Source organism: Acomys russatus, chromosome 5 (genome assembly GCF_903995435.1).
Source record: "Acomys russatus chromosome 5, mAcoRus1.1, whole genome shotgun sequence".
Classification (NCBI taxonomy): Eukaryota; Metazoa; Chordata; class Mammalia; order Rodentia; family Muridae; genus Acomys; species Acomys russatus.
This window is the reverse complement of record NC_067141.1, coordinates 79805886-79831294: the sequence shown is the minus strand read 5'-3', so window position 1 is coordinate 79831294 and position 25409 is coordinate 79805886. Positions and strand designations below refer to the sequence as shown.

General features: G+C 44.1%; 1 protein-coding gene across 1 annotated transcript in view; it reads right to left on the bottom strand.

Moving 5' to 3' along the window:
• Window positions 1–25409, bottom strand: part of Grk5 (G protein-coupled receptor kinase 5) — a 188291-nt gene that overhangs the window by 34035 nt on the left and 128847 nt on the right. Inside the window, exon 4 of the mRNA XM_051146878.1 lies at window positions 19160–19237. Within this exon, the coding sequence (XP_051002835.1) occupies window positions 19160–19237 (78 nt within the window). The remainder of the gene's footprint in view (window positions 1–19159; window positions 19238–25409) is intronic.

Below are 25409 nucleotides of genomic sequence, written 5' to 3'. Positions count from 1 at the left end.
TGAATCCTCTGGGCTCTTCCATCCCCCAACTCTTCCATACTACTTTCAAGGGTCTGGTTTATATTGGGCTAATATCCACTTATAAGTGAGTATATACCATGCATATGTCTTTCTGGGTCTGGTTTACCTCACTCGGGATGATTGTTTCTAGTTCCATCCATTTGCCTGCAAATTTCAAGATTTCCTTGTTTTTAATAGCTGAGTAGTATTCCATTATGTAAATGTACCACAGTTTCTTTATCTAGTCTTCCGTTGAGGGACATCTACGTTGTTTCCAGATTCTGACATTTACAAATAAAGCAGTATGAACATAGTTGAGCAAATGTCCTTGTTGTGTGGTGAACCATCTTTCTGGTATATGCCCAGCAATGGTATAGCTGGGTCTTGAGGTAGATCTATTCCCAATTTTCTGAGAAAGCACCAGATTGATTTCCAAAGTGGTTGCACAATTTTGCACTCCCACCAGCAATGCAAGAGTATTTCCCTTTCTCCACATCCTTACCAGCATGTGCTGTCACTTGAGTTTTTGATCTTAGCCATTCTGATAGGTATAAGATGAAATCTCACAGTTGTTTTAATTTGCATTTCCTTGATGACTAGGGACGTTAAGAATTTCTTTAATTTTCTCAGCCATTGGATATTTCTCTATTGGTAATTCTGTACCCCATTTTTAAATGAAATATTTTTGGTTTAGTCATGTTTAATTTCTTGAGTTCTTTATACATTTTGGATATTAACCCTCTGTCAGATGTAGGGTTGGTAAAGATCTTTTTCCAGTCTGTAGGTTGTCATTTTGTTCTGTTGACAGTGTCCTTTGCCTTCCTGAAGCTTTTCAGTTTCATGAGGTCCCATTTATTAATTGTTGATCTTAGACCCTAAGCTATTGGTGTTTTGTTCAGAAAGTTTGTCTCCTGTGCCAATGTGTCCAAGGCTCTTCCCCACTTTTTCTTCTAACAGACTTAGTGTGACAGGTTTTATGTTGAGGTCTTTGAGCCATTTGGGCTTGAGTTTTGTGCAGGATAATAAATATGGATCGATTTGCATTTTTCTACATGTAGACATCCACTTATACCAGCACCATTTGTTGAAGATACTATCCTTCTTCCATTATATGGTTTTGGCTTCTTTGTCAAAAATCAAGTGTCCATAGGTATGTGGATTTATTTCTGGGTCTTCGATTCCATTCCATTGATCAACCAGCCTATTTCTATGCCAGGACCATTCCCTTCTTATTTCTGTTGTTCTATAGTACAGCTTGAGATCTAGGATTACTCTGGAAGATCTTCTGTCACACATGATTGTTTTAGATACTCTAGGTTTTTTGTTTTTCTATATGAAGGTGAGAATTGATCTTTGTAGGTCTGTAAAGAATTGTGTAGGCATTTTGATAGGGATTGCATTGAATTTATAGATTGCTTTTAGTAGGGTCACCATTTTCACTATGATGATCCTCCTGGTCCACAAGAATGGGTAATCTTTCCATCTTCTGATGTCTTCTTCAATTTCTTGCTTTAGAGACTTGAAGTTTTTTTTTCATACAAGTATTTCACTTGCTGGCTAGAGTTACACCAAGATACTTTATATTGTTTGTTGCTATTGTGAAGGGTGTAGTTTCCCTAATTTCTTTCTCAGTCCATTTGTTATTTGTATACAGGAAGGCTACTAATTTTTAAAATTAATCTTGTATCCGGCCACTTTGCTTAAGGTATTTATCAGTGGTAGAAGTTCTCTGGTGGAATTTTGGGGGTCACTTATGTATACTATCATATCGTCTGCAAATAGTGATACTTTGACTTCTTCCTTTCCGATGTGGATCCCTTTGATCTCCTTTTGTTGTCTTATTGCTCTAGTTAAAACCTCAAGTACTATATTGAAGAGATGGAGTGGGCAGCCTTGTCTTGTCCCTGATTTTAGTGAAATTTCTGAGTTTCTCCCCATTTAGTTTGATGTTGGCTATAGTTTGCTGTAAATAGCCTTTATTACATTTAGGTATGCACCTTGTATACTGCTCTCTCTAGACTTTAAATATGAATGATGTTGGATTTTTGTCAAATGCTTTTTTGGCATCTAAGGAGATGATCGTGTAGGTTTTTTCTTTCAGTTTGTTTATATGATGGATTACATTGATGGATGACTGCTTCTATTTCCACAGGTTAAATAGGACTATTTAATTTATTTACCTGGTTTTGGTTCAACTTTGGCAAGTAGAAGCTATCAAGAAAATTGTCCACTTCATTTAGATTTTCAAATTTTGTGATGTGTAGGCTTTTGAAAAAAGAGCTAATGATTCTTTGGATTTCTTCAGTATTGGTTATTATGTCTCCCTTTTCATTTCTGATTTTGTTGATTTGGATAGTGTCTCTCTGCCTTTTAGTTAGTTTGGCTAACAGTTTGTCCACCTTGCTGATTTCTCAAAGAACCAGCTCTTGTTTTCTTTGATTCTTTAAATTGTTCTCTTTGTCTCTATTTTATTGATTTCAGGCCTGAGTTTGATTATTTCCAGCTGTCTACTCCTCTTGGGTGTGTCTTCTTTTTTTCCAAGGGCTTCCACAAGTGCTGTTAAGTTGCTTGTATGAGATATTTCCAATCTCTTTATGAAAGCACTTAGTGATATGAACTTTCCTCCTAGCATTGCTTTCATTGTATCCCATAACTTTGGGTATGTTGTACCTTCATTTTCACTAAATTTTAGGAAGTCCCTAATTTCTTTTTGTACTTGTTCCCTGACCCAGTTGTTATTATGTACAGTGTTGTTCAGTTTCCATGTGTGTGCAGGCTTTTTGTTATTTCTGTTGTTGCTGAGGTCCAGCTTTAGTCCATGGTGGCCTAATAGGATATAAGATATTATTTCAACCTTCCTGTATCTGTTGAGGCTTGCTTTGTGACCTACTATATGGTCAATTTTGGAGAAGGTTCCGTGAGGTACTAAGAAGAAGGTATAATCATTTGTGTTTTGGTGAAAAGTTCTCTAGATATCTGTTAGGTCCATTTGATTCATGACATTCGTTAGTGTCATTATTTCTCGGCTTAGCTTCTGTTTCATTGACCTATCCTTTGGTGAAAGGGGGTGTTGAAGTCTCCCACTATTACTGTGTGGAGATTGATGTGTAGTTTAAGCTTTATTAATATTTCTGTTAGAAATGTGGGTTCCCTTGTATTTGGGGCATAGATCTTCAGAATTGTGATGTCATCTTGGTTGAGTTTTCTTTTGATGAGTATGAAGTGTCCTTCCTCATCTCTTTTGATTAATTTTGGTTGAAAGTGTATTTTATTAGATCTTAGAATGGCTACTCCAGCTTGCTTCTTGTGTCTGGTTGGAAGACCTTTCCCCAGCCTTTTATCCTGAGGTAATGTCTATCTTTGTGGCTGAGATGTGTTTCTTGAATGCAGCAGAATGCTGGGTCCTGCTTATGCACTCATTCTGTTACTCTGTGTCTCTTTACGGAGGGTTGGTACCATTGATGTTGAAGGATATTAATGAGCAGCAACTGTTAGGTCCTTTGATTTTAATGTTGGTTGTGGTAGTGTATTTGTGTGTTTGTCTGGTTATCTATTTCCTCTGTTTTCCTGGGAGTGGTTAGCTTCTTTGGGTTAGAGTTTTCCTTCTACTATCTTCTGTAGGGCTGGATTTGTGGATAGGTACTGTTTAAATTTGTTTTTGTCATGAAATATCTTTTCTCCATCTACGATTATTGAAAGTTTTGCTGAGTATAGTAGTCCGGACTGGCATCTGTGGTCTCTTAGGGTTTGCAAGACCTTTGCCCAGGCTCTTCTGGCTTTTATAGTCTCTGGTGAATAGTCAAGTGTGAATCTGATAGGTTTGCCATTGTATGTTACTTAGTCTTTTTCTCTTGCCACATTTAATATTTTTTCTTTGTTCTGTTCATTCTGTGTTTTGTGGCAAGAAGATTTTCTTTTCTGGTCTCCTCTATTTGGTGTTCTGTAGGCATCTTGTATATTTATAGGCATCTCTTTTTTAAAATAGGGTAAATTTTATTCTATGATTTTGTTGAAAATATTTCCTGGGCCTTGGAGCCAGGCATCTTTTCTTTCCTCGATTCCTATTATTCTTAGGTTTCATCTTTTCATGGTGTCCTTGATTTCTTGAATGTTTCATGTCAGAAAATTTTTAGATTTAACATTTTCTTTGATGGTTGCATCAATTTCTTCCATTGTATCTTCTACACCTGAGATTCTTTCCTCTATTGCTTGTATTCTGTTGGTGATTCTTACCTCTGCAGTTCCTGTTTTCTTCTCTAAGTTCTTTCTTTCCAGGCTTTACTCAATTTGTGCTTTTATTATTGTTTCTATTTTCATCTTCAGACATTGAACCCTTTCCTTGATTTCCTTCACCTGCTTGTTTGCATTTTCCTGAATCTCTTCCACTGATTTCTTCATTTCCTCTTCATAGGCCTCTGTCATGGCCTCTCTAAAGTCCTCAATCTGTTTGGCTGTATCTTCATGAATTTGTTTATGGATTTTATTTGTTTCCTCCATTATCATCTTTATTAGGAAAGATTTGAAGTCATTTTCTTGTGTTTTAGTTGTGTTAGAGTTTCCAGGGCTGATTGCTTTGAGATAACTGGGTTCTGGAGATGTCATATTATTTTGGCTTCTGTTGTTTATGTTTTTACACTGGCCTTTAGCCATATTGCTATCTCTGGCATTGGGTGTCCTTCTGGTTTCTGATGTCCTTTGCTGGCTGTTGAGAGAGTTCGTAGGTGAATGGCTACAGGTTGAGACCTCTTTACCTGCGGGGATCAGGGACCCATTCAGTGGATCAGGCAAGTGACCTGGGTTCAGTTCCGGCAACTTTCCATGGATTGGCCGGGTGACCTGAGGTTAGATCCACTTCTGCTCTATACCATGGGATCTCCTCTGGGCTGAAAGACCCAGACACTATTGCCTTGAGGCCCACAGTTTCATCTGAAACAGAAAGCACAGGTGTTTCTCGATGGCCAGCATATGGTTAGGCTTTAGAGACTGTGCCTGCGCTTGATTGGACCTGGGAACTCTTCATGGATTGGCTGGGTGACCTGAGGTCAGATCTACCCATGTTCCACACTTTGGGGGCTCCTGTGGGCTAGAAGACCCACATACTGGTGCTTTGTGGCCCACTGCTTAGAATGACAGAGAGCAAGGGTGCTGGGCACCTGCCTGCATGAAACCAGGGTTTGGGGACCACTCCTGTGACTTATCCTGCCTGGAGCCGTTAACTCTCCATGGATTAGCCACGTGACCAGAGGTCAGAACCAACCATACTTCACACCCTGAGGTCACTCCTGAGCTAGAAAACCCAGACGCTGGTGCCTTGCAACCCACAGTTCAATCCGAGACAAGAGTGCTGGTGTGGCTAGCTAGTAGGTGTGTGGCTAGCCTTTGGAGACTGTGCCTGAGCCTACCTGAACCTAAGAGCCTTCTGTGGATTGGCCAGGTGATCTGAGGTCAGATCCAACCATGTTCCACATCCTGGGGTCTCCCCTGGGCTTGAAGACCCAGACACTGGTGCCCTGCAACCCACAGTTCAGTCTGAGACACAGAGTCCGAGATGTAGAGTGCTGGTGCAGCTTGTAGGCAGGCATGCAACCAGACTCTGGGGACTGATCACATGCCTGCAGGGACCCAGGGACTCCTCTGTGGACTAGCTAGGTGGCCTGAGGCCAGACCCAACAGTGCTCTACACAGTGTGGACCCCTCTCACCCAAGGGACTCCAGCTCTTGTGCTCTGTAGCTCGTAGCCTAGTCCCTTGGCTCAGTCCCACCAATTAGACACAGTACATGATTGGTGCTGCCATCTTGGATCTCCTCATTTTCTTAAAGAGGATATTTCCCACATTCTTAAAATTTCTGCCCCCACAAAACCTGGACTTTCCCTTGCCTCCACTACAGAGGGATAACGCTCAGTCTCATGGGTTCTTCTCATGCCTCAGCAGCCTCCAATCCTCTAGGAAGATGTGCCTAACGTGCCACCTCTCTCTCTCTATTTCACAAAGATCTGAAAGACCCAGACACAGTCTGAACTCCGTGGAATATCATGTGGTTGGGTGTTTGAGCAACTGGAAGGTAGCACCTTGCTACTTTCCATCTGAAACTGGGCTAGATTTTTCCACAGTGAAGATTTTTTTGGTTTTGTTATTCTGCTCTTTTTGAGACAGGGATTCTCTGTGTAGCCTTGGCTGTTCTGAAACTTGTTCTATAGATTGAACAGGCCTCAATAGAGAGCTGCCTACCTCTGTGCTAGGATTAAAGGCATATGCCACCATGTGAAGACTTTAATCTATGAGTGCTAGTGATTAATGAGGGATAGCAATCTTCAAAGATGGAGGAATTCAACCAGACCTCCACTCCCATTAGATGTCATACCCGTGCCCAACACCCACAGGTGGGTGTGGCACATAGGAAAAATTCAGACTATAGTTTGGAAGAAGAAACATCTTATATGAGGCTTCTAATTCCATCACAATGCAGGCACATGGCCACCACTCTGGTAACTAACTCTCTGGGTGGTAACCTCTTACACCTTCTGGGTGGTAGACCTGAGGACAACTGAGGATTCTGTTAGGCCAAGAGTAAGCAGAGGAGGGCTGGTGAAATGGCTCACAGTTTGAGAGCACTGGCTGCTCTTCCAAAGGTCCCAAGTTCAGTTTCCAGCAACCCCATGGTGGCTCACAACCATCTATGATGAGATCTGGTGCCCTCTTCTGGCCTGCAGGTGCTACATGCAGGCAGAACACTGTATATATAATAAATAAATCTAAAAAAAAAAAAAAAGCAGAGGTTAAGGACACACTGTGTAATCATTCAGACACTTTTCCAGCTGGGGTCTGAGTCAACTTTATCTGTCATCCATAGGTTCCCTGAGTGTCCATCCTGTGTCCACGTCACAGGACTCAGCACAGTAACTTAAAAGTCAACTCAATTGCCAGTGGCAGTAGTTACAAACCAATGAGGACTATGGACGGCCAACTGTGGGCAGCCTCTCAATGCCTAGGGAGAACTACAGAGATGATCTCATCAGACAAATGTGGCTAAACAACTAAGGCAAGACATGGCCATGCCTAAAGGTAAAGGGATTGATCAGGCAGTAAAGATGTCCCTCCATCTTTCCATTTCTAGTGTTTGTGCTCTAGGAAGTCTTCAAAGAAAACTGAAGTTCTTGACAAATTCAATCTCTCCTTAGGGAAAAACTGATATATTTACGGACAACTTTCAGATGATAAGGTAGCCTACAAGAACCCTGACTGACAATAGGTGATAAAGTGAAGGCAAGAAAGCCTGGAGCAATCCCCACTTGGCCAAAGGACCCAGGGTGTCCCTTTGCATTAGCAAAGCAGAATCACAGAAGCCCCAAGAAATAGCCATGGCTCTCAGACGGACACTCACTGGGCTCAAGAGATCTAGACACACATTTTCTTGGCTTTTCAAGTGGCTTCACAGAGATCAAGATGAAAGATTCTTGAGTAATGGGGGAGAGACAGAGAACATTTTAAACAACATTGGAATTTAGCCAGGGATGCTGGGAGCTAGATAGTTCTAATGAAAAGAAAAGAAAACCACAGTGACTCTGACCCAGACCTCGACCCTTTACGTCAGAGGCAAAAGAGGATAATTAACAAAATGCAGTGTGCCCAAACATGGAATGAGAGGCCAGCTGAGCTCTGTCAATTTGATAATCTCCAGTTGTGACCTGTGAACCGAAGTGTGCAACCAGAGATATTTATATAGGCTTTGCACATGGGGCTTGCAGCCACCAGAGAAGTTGCTGGGGCAACTTCCTCGTAGTTTGATCCAGCCAGCTTTGTTTTGCATGAGTCAACACCGGGACATGCAGGTTCTCGGCAATTGGCATGGTGGTCCCAAGGGACTGAAGTGTAGAATGTTCCTACAGGAGAGCCCCTTAGGCTTTGTATGTGAGAAGCGAGAACACAGCCAGCTGGTTTTCTGTCTTCTAGAATATTCACTGTCCTACTGTTCCATAGCTCCCAATTTAGGCTCCATCTAAAAGTATGCTCGATTTTTCTCTAGTAAATATTTTAATCTATGGATCTTGGAGACAAAGTAGGAATGGGAATCCCTATGCTTATTAGATGTCATGTCTGTGCCCAAGGCCTAAAATAGGAGTGGGAGAGTGGGATATTCAGGGAGTCAGCCAAGCACAAGTACTTCTAGGACCCATGTCCTTCCCACCTAAGACAGCTGGGGCAGAGATGCCCAGGAAGCAGTCTTTGATTGCAGATGTCCAGAACAGAATTCTGGGCAGGAAATACATAGAGAATAAAGGAGGTCAGAGGCAGGGCTGGCTCTATGGCTATCAAAGGAATGTCCAATTTTCTGACCTGATAGGACACAAGAAAGGAAAAAGGGCTTAAGGGACCTGCTTCATCTTCCTGTGAGAAGCTAAAATGAAATGAGGCTATAGAAAAAAGACAAATCTGTTTCCAGGAAAAACTGTTCAGGAGTCAGAGGTATATCTTGGTGCTGGAACTTATAATGATACACTACAAGCACAACAGATGACCAGACTTAGGGCCAGGGGAGTCCAACCAGCATGGACATGCTGTGGATGCCAGCCCCACCCCACTTTGATACTTGATCATTCTTTTTGCCTCATCACTCCAGCTACACCCAGGAAGTTGATTCAGGGAGCATCTTATGTTATATTCTGAGATGATTATAGAGTAGAGAGAACACAGCTCTACACTTGGGAAGAATAAGGTTACATGTCAGCCTCACTCTTTTACATGGCAAAACAAAAACATGACACTTTAATCATTTTTAGGTGCACAGTTCAGTGGTATTTAGTTCACCCTCTCAATCACCTTTTCCTAAAAATTTCTGTCACCCTAAGTCCTCCTTCCCCATCATCTGACTCAATCCTATAAAAACTCATTAGATTGCCTGTATCCTCTTCCTCTGTGGCCCGGCAAGGCCGCCACACCAGGAGGAAGTGATCAACAAGTGGGCACCGAGCCCACGTCAGAGATAGGCCCGAGTCCCGGTATTGTGGGACCCACAAGGATACCGTGCTGCCTGTCTACTGCATCTGAGCCGAGGGTCTAGGTCCTCACCATGCATGGTCCTTGGTTGGTGCATCAGTCTGTACATGACCCCCCCCCCCAAGATCTGTTGGCTCCATTGGTCTCCTTGTGGAGCTCCTGTCTCCTCCAGGTCCTTCTATCCCCCAACTCTTACATAAGACTCCCTGCACTCTCTACCCAGATCTAGCTAATGGACAGGACATTCTTCACAGTTGAGAGGAGAGTGGGGTCTGACTTTCACATAAACTCTGGTGCCCCATATTTGACCACGTCCCCTATTGCTGGCAGACAAGAACCAATAATCTCAGTAGAGGAGAAAAATAAGGCTTAGGGCTAGTAGTTAAAGTCCAAGGTCTACAAAGAAAGATAGAGAGTCCTTTTATAGGAGTAACTCTAAGGCCTTGGTTGCCCTGGAGACCATAGGTTGGTTAGATGGTGTGATACTTAATCTTGAAAGTCAACTTGACAAGATTGAGAAATGCATAGAAAAATCAGTAAACCATACCTCTGGGTGTTTTCATGAGTTTTTTTTCCCCCCATAAACAATGAACCATGAAGGCTCTGACCCAAGATTAATCAGTTGAGTGGATTCAGTATTTAAGCAGACTACCAGGAGGTGGGGGAACTGTAGGAGGGAGAGCCTGGTTAGATGAAGCTGGATACCAGAGTAAGTACCTTTTTACAGGTGATAACTTACCCTGGTCTCTTCCTATTGCTTCCACCATGAGGTGAGGGAAAGAGCCACAGACTTCCACCACCAATAATGTACTTACCCAAACACATGTAGCTGAACAACCATGGACCAAATCCTCTAAAACAGTGAGCCAAGCAAATCTTTCCCTCATTAAATTGTTTCTACCAGGAACTGCTCACAGCAACAGGAAAATTATCTAATACAAGTAGATTCTATACTGCCTCTACCAGGGTTGTGTCACTTGGTCCAGGAATCCTTGCTCTAGGCTATATATTCTTCAGTGCCATAAAGCCAGCATCCCATATTGAAATCACTAGCTAGGGAGGAGAGAGCATTTCCTAAGATAATTAATGGTCTTATGAGAAATCAGGGTGACAAATGACATTGAAGCATTCAAGAAAAGTTTATCTTGTTCAGTTCTTCTTCAAGCCTCATCAAGAAAGTCTCAGCAGTGCTAGTAAGTCATTAGCTCACTACTGACACATACTAATCTCCACACAGTGAGAAAGGTTCATCAAGTTCAGAGCATTACTCTCCAGTTTTCCCTATGACATGTGCATACTGGTCTGTTTACCTTACAGCTCATTCAGTTAAAACATGATTTGACTCAAAAGAAAAACACTTGCCATTGTTTTCATGGTTTGCAAATACGATGAGATCTATGGAAGCTGATGATGGTAATAAATCCAGGTCTACATTCACTCCCTTTATTCTATACTCAGATAACTACACCCATGTGCTGTTATGGTTTAAATCAGAAAGGTTCTCCATGGGTTTAATATTTTAGTGCTTGGCTTATAGCTTGTGAGGTATTTTGAAGGCTGGGGTCTGTGAGAAGAAAACAGGTTATAGGGCCTTTGATGGCTATGCCCATGCCCTGGTGCCAGCCTGCCATCCCTGTTTCTTGGCTTTCCACCACATGAAGAATTTCTACCCTGTCCTAATTAACATTAATTGTCAACTTGATTCAGGTTAGAAATACCAAAAAAAAAAGTTTCAACTGAGAGGTTGTCTTATCAGGTTGGTCCATGAGCATGTCTGTGAGGAACTGTCTTGACTGTTAATTGACGTAGGAGAGCCTGCCCACTAAGGGCAGTATCATTGCCTGGGCAAGTGATCTGGCTTCTATAAGGACGCTAACCAAAGAAAAAGCCAGCAAGCAGCATTTCTCCACCATGGGTTTTGTTTCAAAGTTCTCCTTGAGTTCCTAACACAACTTCCCTCAATGATGTACTGTGACCTCAAAGTATAAGCCCCCAAAACCCTTTCTTCCCTAAGTTGCTTTTGGCCAGAGTGTTCTATCACAGAAACAAAAAAGAAACAAGAACACACTCATGGTTCTGCCATGCCTTCCCCACTGTGATGGGCTTTGAAACTCCCTAAACTCTGAGCCAAAATAACCCTTTTCTCTCTGAAGTTCCTCTGCCAGTCATTTTATAACGGCGATACAAAAGTTACTAATACAGGCTCTAAGGAAGCATGCAAGGCTTGGAAGTTAGCAGGACTGGTCATCTATGTGGTCCTGACAAGAAGGAGTAAAGGCAGCCGACTGCTCTGAGGCCAGAGCTGAGAACCACCCTGATGATCATTGCTCAACATCCTAGCGTGATTTATGGGGCAGAAAAAGAGGTGGTGCTGAGGTGGTGCAATGAGTGGGTGGGGATTGGGAAATGAAGGAAAAGAACTTGGATTCGTTATTTCTTTTCATACAACCCCTTTTCTTTTTTTCAACGGTGTCTGTTTTCCCAGATAGTTAAACAAGCATTAGGGATAGCTTTCTTTTGTGAAAAAGTAAGCTGATAGGTGCTTCCCCCATAACAGGAACAAACTTCCCTGTTTTACATTGTCATTGTTTATAGAAACAAAGAGGCAGCCCTAAGTCTGTAGAGGGCACCAAGAACAACATCCTGCCTCAGGGCTTCTGGCCAAAAATAAACTCCAAATACTGCCTGGGCTGAGCATTCCCAACATCCCACAGAGGAATACTACAGTGGTTCATGTCAAGTCTGCCCATCCCACCTGTCTAACCTTCCTGTCCAGGAAGAACCCCACACAGGCGGTGAGTTCCTGCTCTACCTTCCCTCAGTGGTGATCTGCAAAAGTAACCAAACAAACACTTTTCTCTTCTAAGTTGCTTTTGTCAGTTGATTGTATGTATGTGTGCTGGGAGTTTGGGGGTAGGGGGCCTCTATGTCCCAGAACTGAGCTTCATATAGATCCACTCCTGAGATCCACTGGTATTTCCTAGCAAAATTACAACTAAAGTAGGAACCACCTGCCAAGTCTAAGTCATTACAATTTCAATAATGGAGACACAACACAATGGTTTGTGAGCCTGACTAAAATGAACCACAGCAAAATGTCCTACAGTTAGCACTGCTAAGGCGAACTACTAGGGTCTCCACTCTGAACTAGCTGCTGTTCTCAGATCTCAGCTGCCAGATCCGTAAAGTGGATGCACAAATGCATATTTGAGAGTTGCTGGGAAGATCCACACATCTGTAAGAAGTCAGTGCAGAGCAGTGTGTACTCCAAGGGGCTGAAAGGCTGTAGAAGTCTGTCACAACAGACAACAGAGCGAAGTTGGTGTGGAATGGTTAGGAAGGTCCTGACCTTTCTCACACACATCAGAGCTCTGGTTCTCCAGAAAAAGAGTGGTTCATGAGACATCATGTACAGCAAGATTTGTTCATTTTATCTCTACACACACCCTGTTCCCAGAGGAACAAAGGACTTCTTAGAAAGACATGAAAGATAAGGCAAGCACAAGTCATTTGAAAATAAGTAACAGGAATGAAGTATAAATTTCACCAAGAAATTAAAAATGTCTCAAATGACACCATCAAGAAAGTGGAAAGAAGCCAGATGTGGTGGTACACACCTTTAATCCCAGCACTCAGGGAGGCAGAGGCAAGTGGATTACCATGAGTTTGAGGCCAGCATGGTCTACAAATCACAGAACAGCCAAGGCTACACAGAGAAACCTGTCTTAGAAAACCTAAAAAACAAACAAACAAACACATATGTAGCCCACAGTGGAGAAGATAGTTGCAAATCACATATTGAGAAGAGACTTGCAAAGAGAACATGCAAAGAACTCTTGCAAGTCCAAAAAGACAAACAACTAGCTTTTAAAATGGGCAGATGACACGTGTTGTGGAAGTTTTGGTTTATATGTAAACATGTTTTTGTTTTCATCTCAGATGTGGGATATAGGGGCTGCTCCAGTTTGTCCACAGCTGATAACTACCACCTGAGAGGGCATCTGATGATTGTCAGCTGTGTGGGGGCGTGGACTTTGTCAGTGAGAATAAAAGCCAGAACCATAGAGAGACTGGGGGCACTGAGAAACAAGGCTGCTGGAGCTCCCTAACCACCCCCAGCCCCCAACCCCCACCCCACCATTGCTTCAACAGGAAGCAGCTAAGGAAAACCACACCCCCTTTCCACACTGACCTTCTTTCTCCCCTACCTGGTATTGGAAGGGACCGGGGTGGAGTAGGGAGAAAGAGATTTAAGGAACCCAAAATAAAAATAGTGTTTTAAAAGAAACACCAACAGATATGAATAGACCTTTTACAAAGAAAATATATAGATGGCCAATAAGCATAGGAAAAGATGAGCCATTATCAGTGACCAGGGAAATGCAAATCAAAATCATACCAAGAAACCACCTCATACCCACTACGGTTGATAAAATTAAAGACAGAACACTGAAGGCTGAGGAGATGGTCAGTGGGTAAAGTACTTACTGCTTCTGTATAAGCATCAGGACCTGAATTCAGATCCCCAGAACACACATAAAATCTGGATATGATGGTAATTCCAGCATTGAGAAGCAGAGTCAGGGAGATTGCAGGGCTTGTTGACCAGCCAATCTAGTCAAAATGGTGAACTCCAGGTTCAATAAGAGACTCTGCCTCAAAAAGTAAGGTGGAGAGCAATATTGGAAGACTCATAAATCAACCTCTAGATTCCACACATGTATACACAGGTAAACACACACACACACACACACACACACACACACACACACAAGCGCGCGCGCGCACACGGAGAGAGAGAAGGAGAGAAGGAGGGAGAGAGGGGGAGAGCAAGAGAAAAAAGAGGGGGAGGGGAAAAAAAGGAGAGAGAGAAGTACTGATGAAGATGTAGATAAATCAGAGCCTTCGGGTGATAGTTACATGAGCCAAAACAATTCATTTCATTTTATTTTATGTGTATGAGTATTTTCCTGTATGTGTGCCTGTGCACCACTTATGTGTCTGGTGCTCACAGAGGTCATGAAAGGTTCCTCCTCCTCCACCTTTCAGATCTGCCTCCTAGAAGCTCCCCTGGTTCACTTGCTGGGCTGGCAGCTTCTTGAGACTCGCTTCCCTGCGTGGGCTCTAACACTCCTGCCATCATAAACATTCAATTGATTTTCAACTGGGCTCTAGAACTTTCTACACAGTATTGACTATCAGCCAACTGATCATCTAACTGGGCTCCTCAGAATCCCACATTGAGGCACAGAAGCCCCAAAAAAGAGTAGGTTACTCAGCACCAGATCAGAGTAATGGACCGGCCAATGGCAAAGGAGGCCTCCAGTAGTGGAAGACATGAGAGCCAAACAGAGAGAGCAGTATTCTTAAAACAGCAGGGAAAATATCAATGGGACCTGAATATCAAAACGGGCCTGGAAAGGCTGGGGATAATACTTGAGATGTACCTAAAGTGGAGCGAGGGCGGGGAATTTCTCTGGGGCATCGTTGAAGCCATTAGCTACTAGCTTAGACCCTCACCCAGCCCTTCCTTCCCCTTGCACCTGGGGTCTGCACCACTGAGAAGTGGAGCAGGCTTTTGAGAAAGATCCTCCAGGAAAGGTTGAAAAGGTAATTCAAAATGTATTATAGGAGAACACTCAACCCAGGGGATGGCCTCCCCAAGGCCCCTGGACTACAGCAGATGGTGTGGCTTAAATTTCAGAAACTGAGTACTTAAGAAAAAAAAAATGTTGGCAGGCATCAAGGTACTTATAAAACCATCTGAGCTGATGAGGGCATCCAGGCCTCATGACTCGAGGAGATAAGACAGCATGAACAGAGGTAGGCAGCCTGAAGGGCTCAGATGAGGATTTTCTGATAGAGGCTTTCGGACTGAGGAGAAAGAAGGGGCAGCAAGGTGAGAGAGAGAGGCACAATCCCAGTGATTTCTGACTCCCTACACTGAGATAGGCCACAGAGTCTATTCATTTTGGGGCAAAGGAAACTACCTTCGCCAAATGACTAGGAGTGGGGCATACTGAATGGGAGGAGTGATAAATGGCTCCAAGGGAAAGATCTAGAACTCCTGGTTCAACCAGACTGGGCTCAAGTCCTGGCCTTGCTACTTTCTAGCTATGTAGCCCGGGACCTGACAGCAAGGGGAGCTGGCAAGCCTCCTCGTCCTCAGCTGTAGGATGGAGGATCTATAGAAATAACAAGGACTTTGAGCTAGTGGTTGACACAGCAAGTGAACAGGACTTGTCAGCTTCCATTGCTTTGGACAGACGCATGCAGGTGGCCCCCTCATTAGTGGTACAGATGGAAAACAGGACTAAGTCTAGTACACTTGCAGTAGCAGATGCCCTGGTATAAAGTAATAAAGATTCCATAGGCTGGCAACATGAGTTCTGAGCTCTTCAGGCCCTGACAGCCTGTCTGTGAGTAACCTGGAAGCCTGGCACACCAGGAGCTCAGCCAAGAAGCTGTTGTCACAATCATCCCTCAGGGTACTTCCTCCCCTTAGGAACACCACCTCTAGTCTGTTCATAATCACAGTCTTTGCTGTGTTTTACATGGTGGCTAGACCAGAAAAGCAGCCACTTTCAGCTACTTCATATGCCATGACTGTGGGTCAACAGGATAAGCCACTTGCATGCTGACGGGGATAGCATGTGTGGAATGAGACAAGGACGTGTTATTCAATGGCTTGCAGATGGAGGGAGTAGCTATACTGTCAGGTCACACACTGGCCAGAGCAGGCTGAGCGGGTTTTGCTCTGAGGTATTTTACCAGCATTAAGTCTGCCAGTTTTGAAAAATGATGCCCACAGGTCCCATTAACAGAAGTACATGGTTAGGACGGAAACCGAGGGGAGGAAGAGCCAGGGCAGAAGCAGGAAAACGAGATCTGTTATATGTCAGAGGTGGCCACTCATTAGGCATTTGGAGCAACAGAATGAGAAAGGTCACACATTTGGCTGTCACGCTGAGCTTAGAATGGAAAGGTCACAGCCATGACAACTACAGCCATGGATGAACACACCTGCGTGAGAACAGATCCTAAGTATTGGGAGAGAATCATTGTATTCTCTAATATCTTTCTATGCTTTAATGCGCTGGAATTATTGATGAATCTTCTCTGGGTCTGGGCCAGCCCTCTCTCTCACTCTCTGCTAATCCTTAGCCTTGCTATTTGGGAAATGGTTGTCACTGTTTTCTTTCTTTAAAAAAAGTGGCTATGACTTTGTCCTGAAAGTGTGGTGACCTGGCCTATCAGTAACCTGGGGCATCCACCCAGGAACTGTACCCAATGTCTAGAGGCTTGAACAGGATGGTCACTATCCCCAGGGGGTAAGAAGTGCTAAAAAAGAATCGCTCTCATCTCCAGAGTTGATGGCCTACACCAGGTAAGTCCAGTGGGAAAGCTACTTTTCTAAAAGGCAAACTAAAACTGGTTATAATCGTACATGTCTATAACCCTACCAAGCTGTATGCTGAGGAAGATTAAATATTTGAGGGTTGGTCAGATGGCTCAATGTGTAAAGTCACTTGCTACCAAGCCTAATGACCTGAGTTTGAGCCCCAGGTCACACAAGGTGGGAAGAGAGAACCGATTCATCAAAGTTCTCCTTTAACCTTTACACATGTCATGGCACATGTGTGCATTCATGCATACATACATATGTATGTATTCATATACCACACACACAAAATGAAAAACTTGTTAAATGTTTGAGGTTAGACTTACAGTGAGTTCTTGGCTATCCTGGAATAGTGAGATCTTGTGACACTCACACACACACACACACACACACACACACACACACACACACACACACGGGTAGGGAAAGAGGTGTTTCTAAGGCCCACTCAGCTAAAGCAGCTTGACCAAATAAGTAGAACAGCTAGGACCAGACCCTTCCCCTGACCTCACCAAAAGCATTTCATTAGGGTTGTTTACAGGACCTTGGGTGAGGGTGTGTCTCCATTACCCAGCAACTGTTAACTGGCTACAGAAACTCAGGGAGTAGTGGGTAAAGATTCATTAGCCCTTCTTTATCCATGACAGACTCAATCTTATTGCAGATCTTCTATAGGTAACTACAGTGCAACTGTGAATCCAAGAGTCCAACAGCTGCTGGGCAGTTAATCCCAGCAATTAGGAGGCAGGGGCGGCAAATCTCTGTAAGTTCCAGGCAAGCCTGGTCTACAGAGTGATTTCCAGGACAGCCAGGACTAGACAGAGAAACCCTGTCTCAAAAAACCAAACAACCAACCAACCAAAGAGTCTAGCAACTATGTCTACCAAGTCATGCCCAAAAGACAGTGCTCCATAAACTCTGACCCTTACATTCTTTCCACTCTTTCTTCCACAGTGTGCCCTGAGCCTTAAACAGAACCATCTAGATGTAACCCTCAACCATCACTTATTCACAACCCTGACCAATTCTCAGTCTCAGGAGTATGTTTCTCCACAATATTGTGTCTAAAGGCAACTAGAAAAGATCATCCTGAGTGAGGTAACTCAGACCCAGAAAGACACACACAGTATGTACTCACTTATAAGTGGATATTAGCTATAAAATAACGGGTTAACCATGCTACAATCCACAGATCCATAGATGCCAAGTAACAAGGAGGGCCCAAGGGACAATGCTTAAATCTCACTCAGAAGGGGAAATAAAATAGACTTCTAAAGTAGACGGAGGGAGGGACCTAGGTGGGAGAGGGATAGGGAAGGGAACAGGGGTGGAAATCCAGAGTGTGGAGGAGGGAAGGCTGGGAGAGAGAACTGAAACTGGGACAGGAGAGGCTTCCAGGAGTCTATGGGGGTGACCCTAGTTGAGACTTCTACCAATGGGGAATACAGAGCCTGAAGAGGCCCCCCCATGACCAGGTGGGACTTCCAGTGGCGGGAGGGGGGACAACAGCCCACCCACAAAACCTTCAACCCAAAATCTGTCCTGCCTACAAGTAGTTCAGGAATAAAGATGGAGCAAAGATTGAGGGAATGGCAAACCAGTGACTGTCCCAACTTGAGACCCACCCCATGGGAGAGAGCCAACCCCAAACACTATTAATGATACTCTCCTGCGCTTGCAGACAGGAACCTAGCATAACTGTCTTCCGAGAGGCTTCGTCTAGCAGCTGATGGAAACAGATAGAGACCATAGCCAAACAAAGCTCGGGGGGAGTCTTGTGGAAATCACCGGAAGGATTGAGGGAGCTAGAAGTATTAAGGACACCACAAGAAGAACTACAGAGTAGACTAACCAGGGCCCATGGGACCTCAAAGAGACTGAACCATCAACCAAAGAGCATGCTTGGGTTGGGCCTAGACCCCTACACATATGTAGCAGATATGCAGCTTTTTCTTCATGTGAGCCCCCTGACAATTAGAGTGGGGACTGTCTCTGACACCATTGCCTGCCTTTTGATTCCTTTAACACAGCTGGGCTGCCTTGTCTGGCCTCAGTGGGAGACGATGTACCTAGTCCTGCTGAGACTTTGATGTACCAGGGTGGGTTGGTAGGCATGGGTGGCCTTCCTCTTCTCTGAGGATAAGGGGATGGGGAGATAAGGGGTGTGAGTGTGGCACTGGGAGGAGAGGTGGGAGGGAAGCTACAATTAAGCTGTAAATAGCCAGCAGATGCTAGAAAATCCACGTTTCCTGACCTGTGGGGGCAGTGTCATTCTGGTTCCTTCAAGAACTGGATAGGTTTTAAGGTCAGGGTAGATTCTTATGCTTCAGTATTCCCTAGAACACACTTCAAAATCCTCCGCCCCCCCCCATATTATTTCAAGTTTTCCACTGATAGCCCAGTTCTAAGTTGCTTGATCTACCTCTCCCTCCTGGCCATGCCCCTCATCATCATCTTAGAACTGCCTTTTGCTGAGTCCTTTCTTTTCTGCACTTCCAACCTCAATTTTGGTGAGACACTTACCTTCCTGTCTAAATATATGTGCAGTGGGCAGTAAGAAGATCCTTTGAAGGGACCAGGTTTCCTACCCTATGCCAGTCCTATCCTGGTCTCTGTGAGGCTGAGGCATGGTCTAAGTGAAGATGGAAACTGTTGCATTCTGGAAACCACAGGCAGCCATCAGCCCTATATGTCAAAGCTGCCCACATTCCTAGACAGGGCTTCCCATACCTCCCAATGAAAAGTGTGGGAGGACTCTTACCTTTGGAGTGAGATACTTGGTCATTATTTCCTTCCCTTTCTCTCCAAGATTTTCATCTGGAGTAACTTCATACTCTGCCTAAAACAGAAGAAAGGAGAAAAGAATAACAACCATTTTGCTACTGAAGTTGGAATAATTATGGAGCCTTGCAATCTCTTTGGGACCAACTGAACAACCCCCCCTCCTCCATCAGAATAGGGAACTGTGGCACAGAGAAAGGAAGGCCTAGCCAGAGAGCCCAAAGTCCAATAAAAAGTTTCTACCCCCCATAGGAAAGGATCCACCCAACTATGAAGCTGTGAGCCCAGTGGATTTTTGCTACAAAGTTGCAAAATTTTTTTTTGTTATTTGACATAAATATAAATTTGACAAAAAGAAACACATGGTGATTTTTCTAGGTGGTCTTATCAGAATCTTAAAAGAATCAGATAGTATGACAAAGGAACAGACACTGTTGTCTTTTTCCTTAAAAATAAATTTATTCATCTATTTGTTTGTTTGTATGTTTATTTAAAGAGAAAATGGGTTTACAGTTTTAAATGGTATAGTACAGCGATTCTCAACCTGTAGGCTACAACTCCTTTGGGGTCACATATCAGATATCCTGCACATCATATTTACATTACAGTTCTTCAAGGTTGCCAGATACAAATAGCCAAAACACTAGGAATGTAACACTTATATAATTCCTGATTGTTTCATGGTTCTTCGTGTTGTAGGTAGTTTATTGTATATATGTATGATAATATAAATGTATATGTAAAAAAGAAAAATAATTTTTAAAAAAGAAAAACATTCTTAACAGTAGCAAAATTGCAGTTATGAAGTAGCAGCCATGAAGCCAGAGGTCCACACTCAGAACTCTTTCTTGGTGCCATTAAGAGACTTAGGACTCCAGGTTACTAGTCAATCCAAAGGCTTACAAATTTTGTTATGGCAACAAAGTAACTAAAACAAAAAAATCAGTCAGTACTGATAAAGGGGTTCAAAGCTGTGATATCCATAACTATGTGGTTTGTAGGCCTTCAGGAAATCCTACACAAGCAAGGTTTCACATTTTCCTTGAACCAAGATGGTCTCATTTACTCTTCCAAAGCACTTGCTAAATGGATCAAAGGTCTCATGTGTAACAAGAAGCCCAAGTGAGTTTACCATTTTCATTTACTCAAAGCAACTCTAATTGAATATGATTTCTAATTACTTCAAAATCTACCACCTGAGAATGTGTCAGCCTCTACACCAAGGTACATCTCAAAAAGGCACAGGAAATGACCAATACAAACAGGTCCTCACTCTTCCAGTCATTCAATGGTACAGTAGACACGAGGCCCTCCTTCCCAAATTGAAGGCAGCTCCCAGCTCAGGGTCTAAATTCTGTTCCCCCTTTGCCCGCCAAAAGACCCTCCTGGATGGACACACACAAGGCCAGGAAACATGTGGCCACAGAGGGCCCTGCACTTCTCTATCCGAGGCAAGCAAGTTCCCTTGCCTTGCTGCATCTCTTCTAACAAAAGAGCCAAGAGCCACAATTCTCCAATGTAGAAAAATGAAACCAATGACCATCTGAGCTATGGTGTGGTAGCTCTAGAAAGAATTCAATCATTTACTTAATAGGGTAGGAGCAGAGAGACAAAGCACTTGCTCAAGTGCACACAGCCGAGTGAGGACTGGCTTACTAGGCCCTGGCTCCCGCTACCAGGTCACAGCATCTCCCTCCTACAGCCAATTCCTCCTCACCAGCAAAACGAGGCTTGGACTACCAGAACTTTCATGGTGAACTGATGTGACCAGTGAGTTTTTGAGATGCTTTGAGAAGAGGCAGTTCTTTTTTTTTTTTTTTTTTAACTTCTTCCTGTTACTTCCTTCCTTTATATTCCCAACAATCTCCCCAAAGTTCAGATAGGTACTGTACACACATGTACACACACACACACACACACACACACACACACACACACACACACACACACACACTTCCACATGGAGACTGATGACAGACTTGCCCAACATGGCAGGCATGACTGTTCCCAATATACAGAGGAAAACACTGAGGTTCCAGGCTTTAAATATAGCAGAGCTGGTAAGCAACAGAGCTTCAACACTAAGGCCAACCCCCCTTTTCCAGAGAGAGCAGAGAAACACCTAGTACCCTGTGTTCCTGGAAGCCTCACCCTGTGGTCTGGCACATGGTCATACCCAGACTGCTTTATAGAGCCAGGCCCCTGAGCAAATGGCTGAAGACCATTTGTGGTAACTCAATCCCACTATGAACACTGAATTTGCACTGTCCCAAAATATATCTATGAAGGCAGTTCTATTTAACCAGACAGAGGTCTAGGACTCACTGATCAGGCTCAGTGACCAGCTGAAAATATTAATGCTCTAGGATAACATCACATTCAGGTCAACTGTCTCCCAGCAGAGGCCAGATGGGTGCAAAGCTCCACAGGGAGGCAGCTGGGACCACTTGGGGACAGGCCTTCCCACTCTTGGACCAAAAGGTCTTTCTTTGAAGAGTATGGCAGGCCAACACCACTTGAGAAGCACTAGTTTTGGGAGGCAGAAAACCAACAGAAAGAGGCCAGCTGGGTATTCCATACTGATTAAGTCACCTAGAGTGACAGGCCTTGTCTCCAGAATGATCCCCATGCAGGCTGGGGCTTGTGGGGACAAGTATTGAGAGGCCACCTAAAGAGAGAAGGAAGGTGCTGTGATGGGTGGGCTCAAGGCAGGTCACGTGACACAGGGCTGGGAGCAGCGCAGAAACCACCTCTCTGCCAATACCCTGCCCAGTGGTGGGGAAAAGCTTCAATTAGCTTACACCAGCTTATAACAGCAGCAAATGGAAGTTTGTGCCAACAGCCTAGAATTTTCAATCAGATTTGGTTCCAAAAATGGCAGGCCAACAAAGACTTCAAAGAAGACAGATAGCCATGTGTTGTGGAATAAACCCATAATTCCAGCACTTGAAGGTTGAGGCAGGGGAATCCCTGAGTCAGCCAAGTCTCCATAGTAAGATTTCTAAAAGACAAGGAAAAAAACCGACTAATTTAAAGAGTATTCTTTGAACGCCATCTGAAGATAGTCCCTCCCAGCACAGTGGTTAGCACACCATGTCCCCTACCTCAGCAGAAAAGATGCTAAACATCCTCTTTCTTAGCCACTTCAGTCTTTCCCACTTCAGAGCTCAGTGCCCTTCAAGGCTGTTTCTCCTTGTATTTCACTCCAGGTGCAAAAAAGGCAGGCGGTGATTTCACCAGCTTCTCTATGATTTATGACAAATGAAGGATAGCCTTGGGGAGCAGGTGCCGCCCTAACACCAGGAGCAGAATGCTCTACTGAGTTCAGCCAACAAAGGATGAGTCATCTAGCTGTACTGCCAGAGAGCACCAACATCACTGCCATTTTATGCTCTGGGCCTGCTCAAATTGTATCATCAATCTCAGAAAATGCCAGGGAAAGCCCCTCTCCCTCAGATGATTTTTTTTAGAACTATGTTGAAAAGAGCAAGACTGGATCAAAAGTAGTATCTAAGCTGGATGTGGTGGCATACACCATTAATTCCAGCATTTGGGGGGCAGAGGCAGGTGGATCACTGTAAGTTTGAAGCCATCCTGGTCTACAAATTGAGCTCTAAACTAGCCAAGGCTGTGATCTTGTCTTGGGGAGGGGAGAACAGAGTCCATACTAGTTTCTGCTTCACCTCAGCTGACTTAGTGTCACCTTCTCTAACACTGGCAGAAAGATTAAGTCAGATATGCCATGAAGCTTTGCTACCTCTAGTTTCTGTAATTACTGATGTGGTCAGCTATTCCAAAGCCTGTGATGCAGAGGCCTGAAACATGCCTGGTCAGCAGTGCTGGTCCCAGCAGACCTTTCTGGAAAAACACCAAGGTCCATCCACACTGGCCCTCATTATCTGCATGTGCTGCCTACAGAGGCTGTCCCTCTAAGCCCTTCCCACCCAGTAGAGGGGGAGGACAGTGTGAAATGAAGTAGTTTTCTCAACTCCCTTCCATGTTGGCATCTCCTTGCCAGACCTTCTTCCAAAGACCCAGCTCTTACAGGCCAGCCTCCTGCGTCTGTCCCTTCCCTCATCCTAGCATGTCAGAGCATGGTGAAAGCACAAGGGAAGCACGTCAGTTAATCTTCTCACCTTGTGTGTCCTTTGTAAACTTCCCTGCTCTGAACCACATTCATACTTCAAGTGAGTGTCCATTTCCTTGTGGAGTCCCAGGTGATAGTCTGCACCATGATGCAGTGGGTGGGCCCAACCTGACTTCCTTTCTACTCTACAGGTACGATGTTGATACAGATACACTGCATGGGGAACACCTTCAGAGGTCTAGAATCAGATGGATCTGGCCTAATCCAAAAACTGTGCCTGCCTGTCTATGATCCTCATTTGAACAGACCACTCAGGACCCCAGGTCAGAGATTCAGTGTCATCTTCGCACAATACATGGGATGGGATCAGTGAAGAAAGGGAAGACTGGACCGTTATCTATGCTAGGGTATAGGCTGAAACTACCAGGAATGACCTTTGGACATCAGCCTGTAAGTAATGACTGGGCTAGAGCAGGTACTGAACAGAAGGGAGGAGGAAAGAGCCACTGCATCTCCCAAGGTAGAGGTGCATAGTCCCAGGGTCAGCAAGTCTCATGTCAGAGGAGTTTTGGTGCACCAGCTTCTGTCTGTCCCACATTGCTTTTCTGAGACTCAACTCCAGATGGCTCTCCACCTTCTCCCCCACTGGCTGCTTCTCCTTCTCTCCCGAGAATGAGTTTCCCACAACCAAGCTCATCAGGCCTCCACACAAAAGCTGTCCAGGTCACTCTAAGTTCTGAATGAACGGACCTCAGACTAAACCAGCTCAGGTAAAACTTTGCTTTCTTGGCTCCTGGAACCAAGGAGTAGTTAAATGTCAGGCTGCAGACTGAGTAGAATGCAGCTAGGCCCAGGAAACAGGAATTAGGGATGTGTTTCCCTGAAATCCCCTCTTCTCCTGTGTAGAAGTGCACACATGTGTATGTATGTATAGATTTCACAGTCAGCCTCAGACTGACTGACTGGCTCACTTATATAAGTCATGGTAGAGAGCACAGCAGTTATTTATTTGCTGAGTACCCTAGTCTAAGCCTTCCTTAAGTTTATATGTATATAATATTTGTGTGCACATACACACACAGTCCCATGCATACCATGGCAAGCATGTGAAGGTCATAGGACCACTTTGGCAATTAATTCTCTTCTTTCATAGAGGCAACTGGGAATGAAAGTCTGGTCATCAGGCTAGGAAGCGAGCACTTTTACCCTCTGATCCATCTCAACAGCTCCCGACTTTAAGCTTCCTCCATGTGAGAAGTACTCTCCCTCAGTCCACTGACTCTACAGAATCAGAGGCTCAGCGCTGCTCCAATAATCAACTGTAGTCTATGGTGGCATCATTTAGATCTTACATATTCTAGCACAGCCACATAATTAGGGATATAGTGGGAAATCTATGAGACTGCGAAGTTTAAAAGTGCCTACTAGACAACCACATTTTAGAAGAAGCACTCTTTTCAGATGACCTTGAGTATAACCAGCTTTGACAACTGTCCTGCAGGTCTCACTTTGTATCTAAAGAGGTATGACTCTCAGGCTGGGCCTACAGCTCAGGTTAGGAAGAGCACTTGGCTGGCATGCATAAAGCCACATAACACCACATAAAGCCAGGCTTAGTGGTGCACGTCTCTAATCATAGCACATGGGAGCTGGAGGCAGGATGATCAGAAGCTCAAAATCATCCTCAGCTACATATTATGTTTCAGACCAGCCTACGTTACATATATCCTGCCCACCCCCACCCCCAAAAAGAGAAAAAATAGGACCCTCAAGAACAGTAACAGAAAGAAGGAAAAAAAGCCCAACTAGGATACTTAGTACCCTGATGGGGTAGAAATGATCATTTTACAACAAAATTCCGAACTAACAGGCATAAAGCCACTCATTATGTGTGCTCATCTGCAATTTTAGGCCAATGAAAGGCTTGGCTTCACTCTTCAGCATTTCCTGATTGGGAGCTTCATTTGTTATAACTTCATCTTTGTAACTGCCAGCAAACAAAATGGGCTTAGTAACCCTTGTCTCTGGTTCTGGAGAACTTTCTTTTCATACTGACCCATGCTAACACATGTGCCTGCTGACAGCAGCACGGATGCACTGAGACCAGGTTGCAGCTCCTACTATGCTACTGTATTTCTTACTC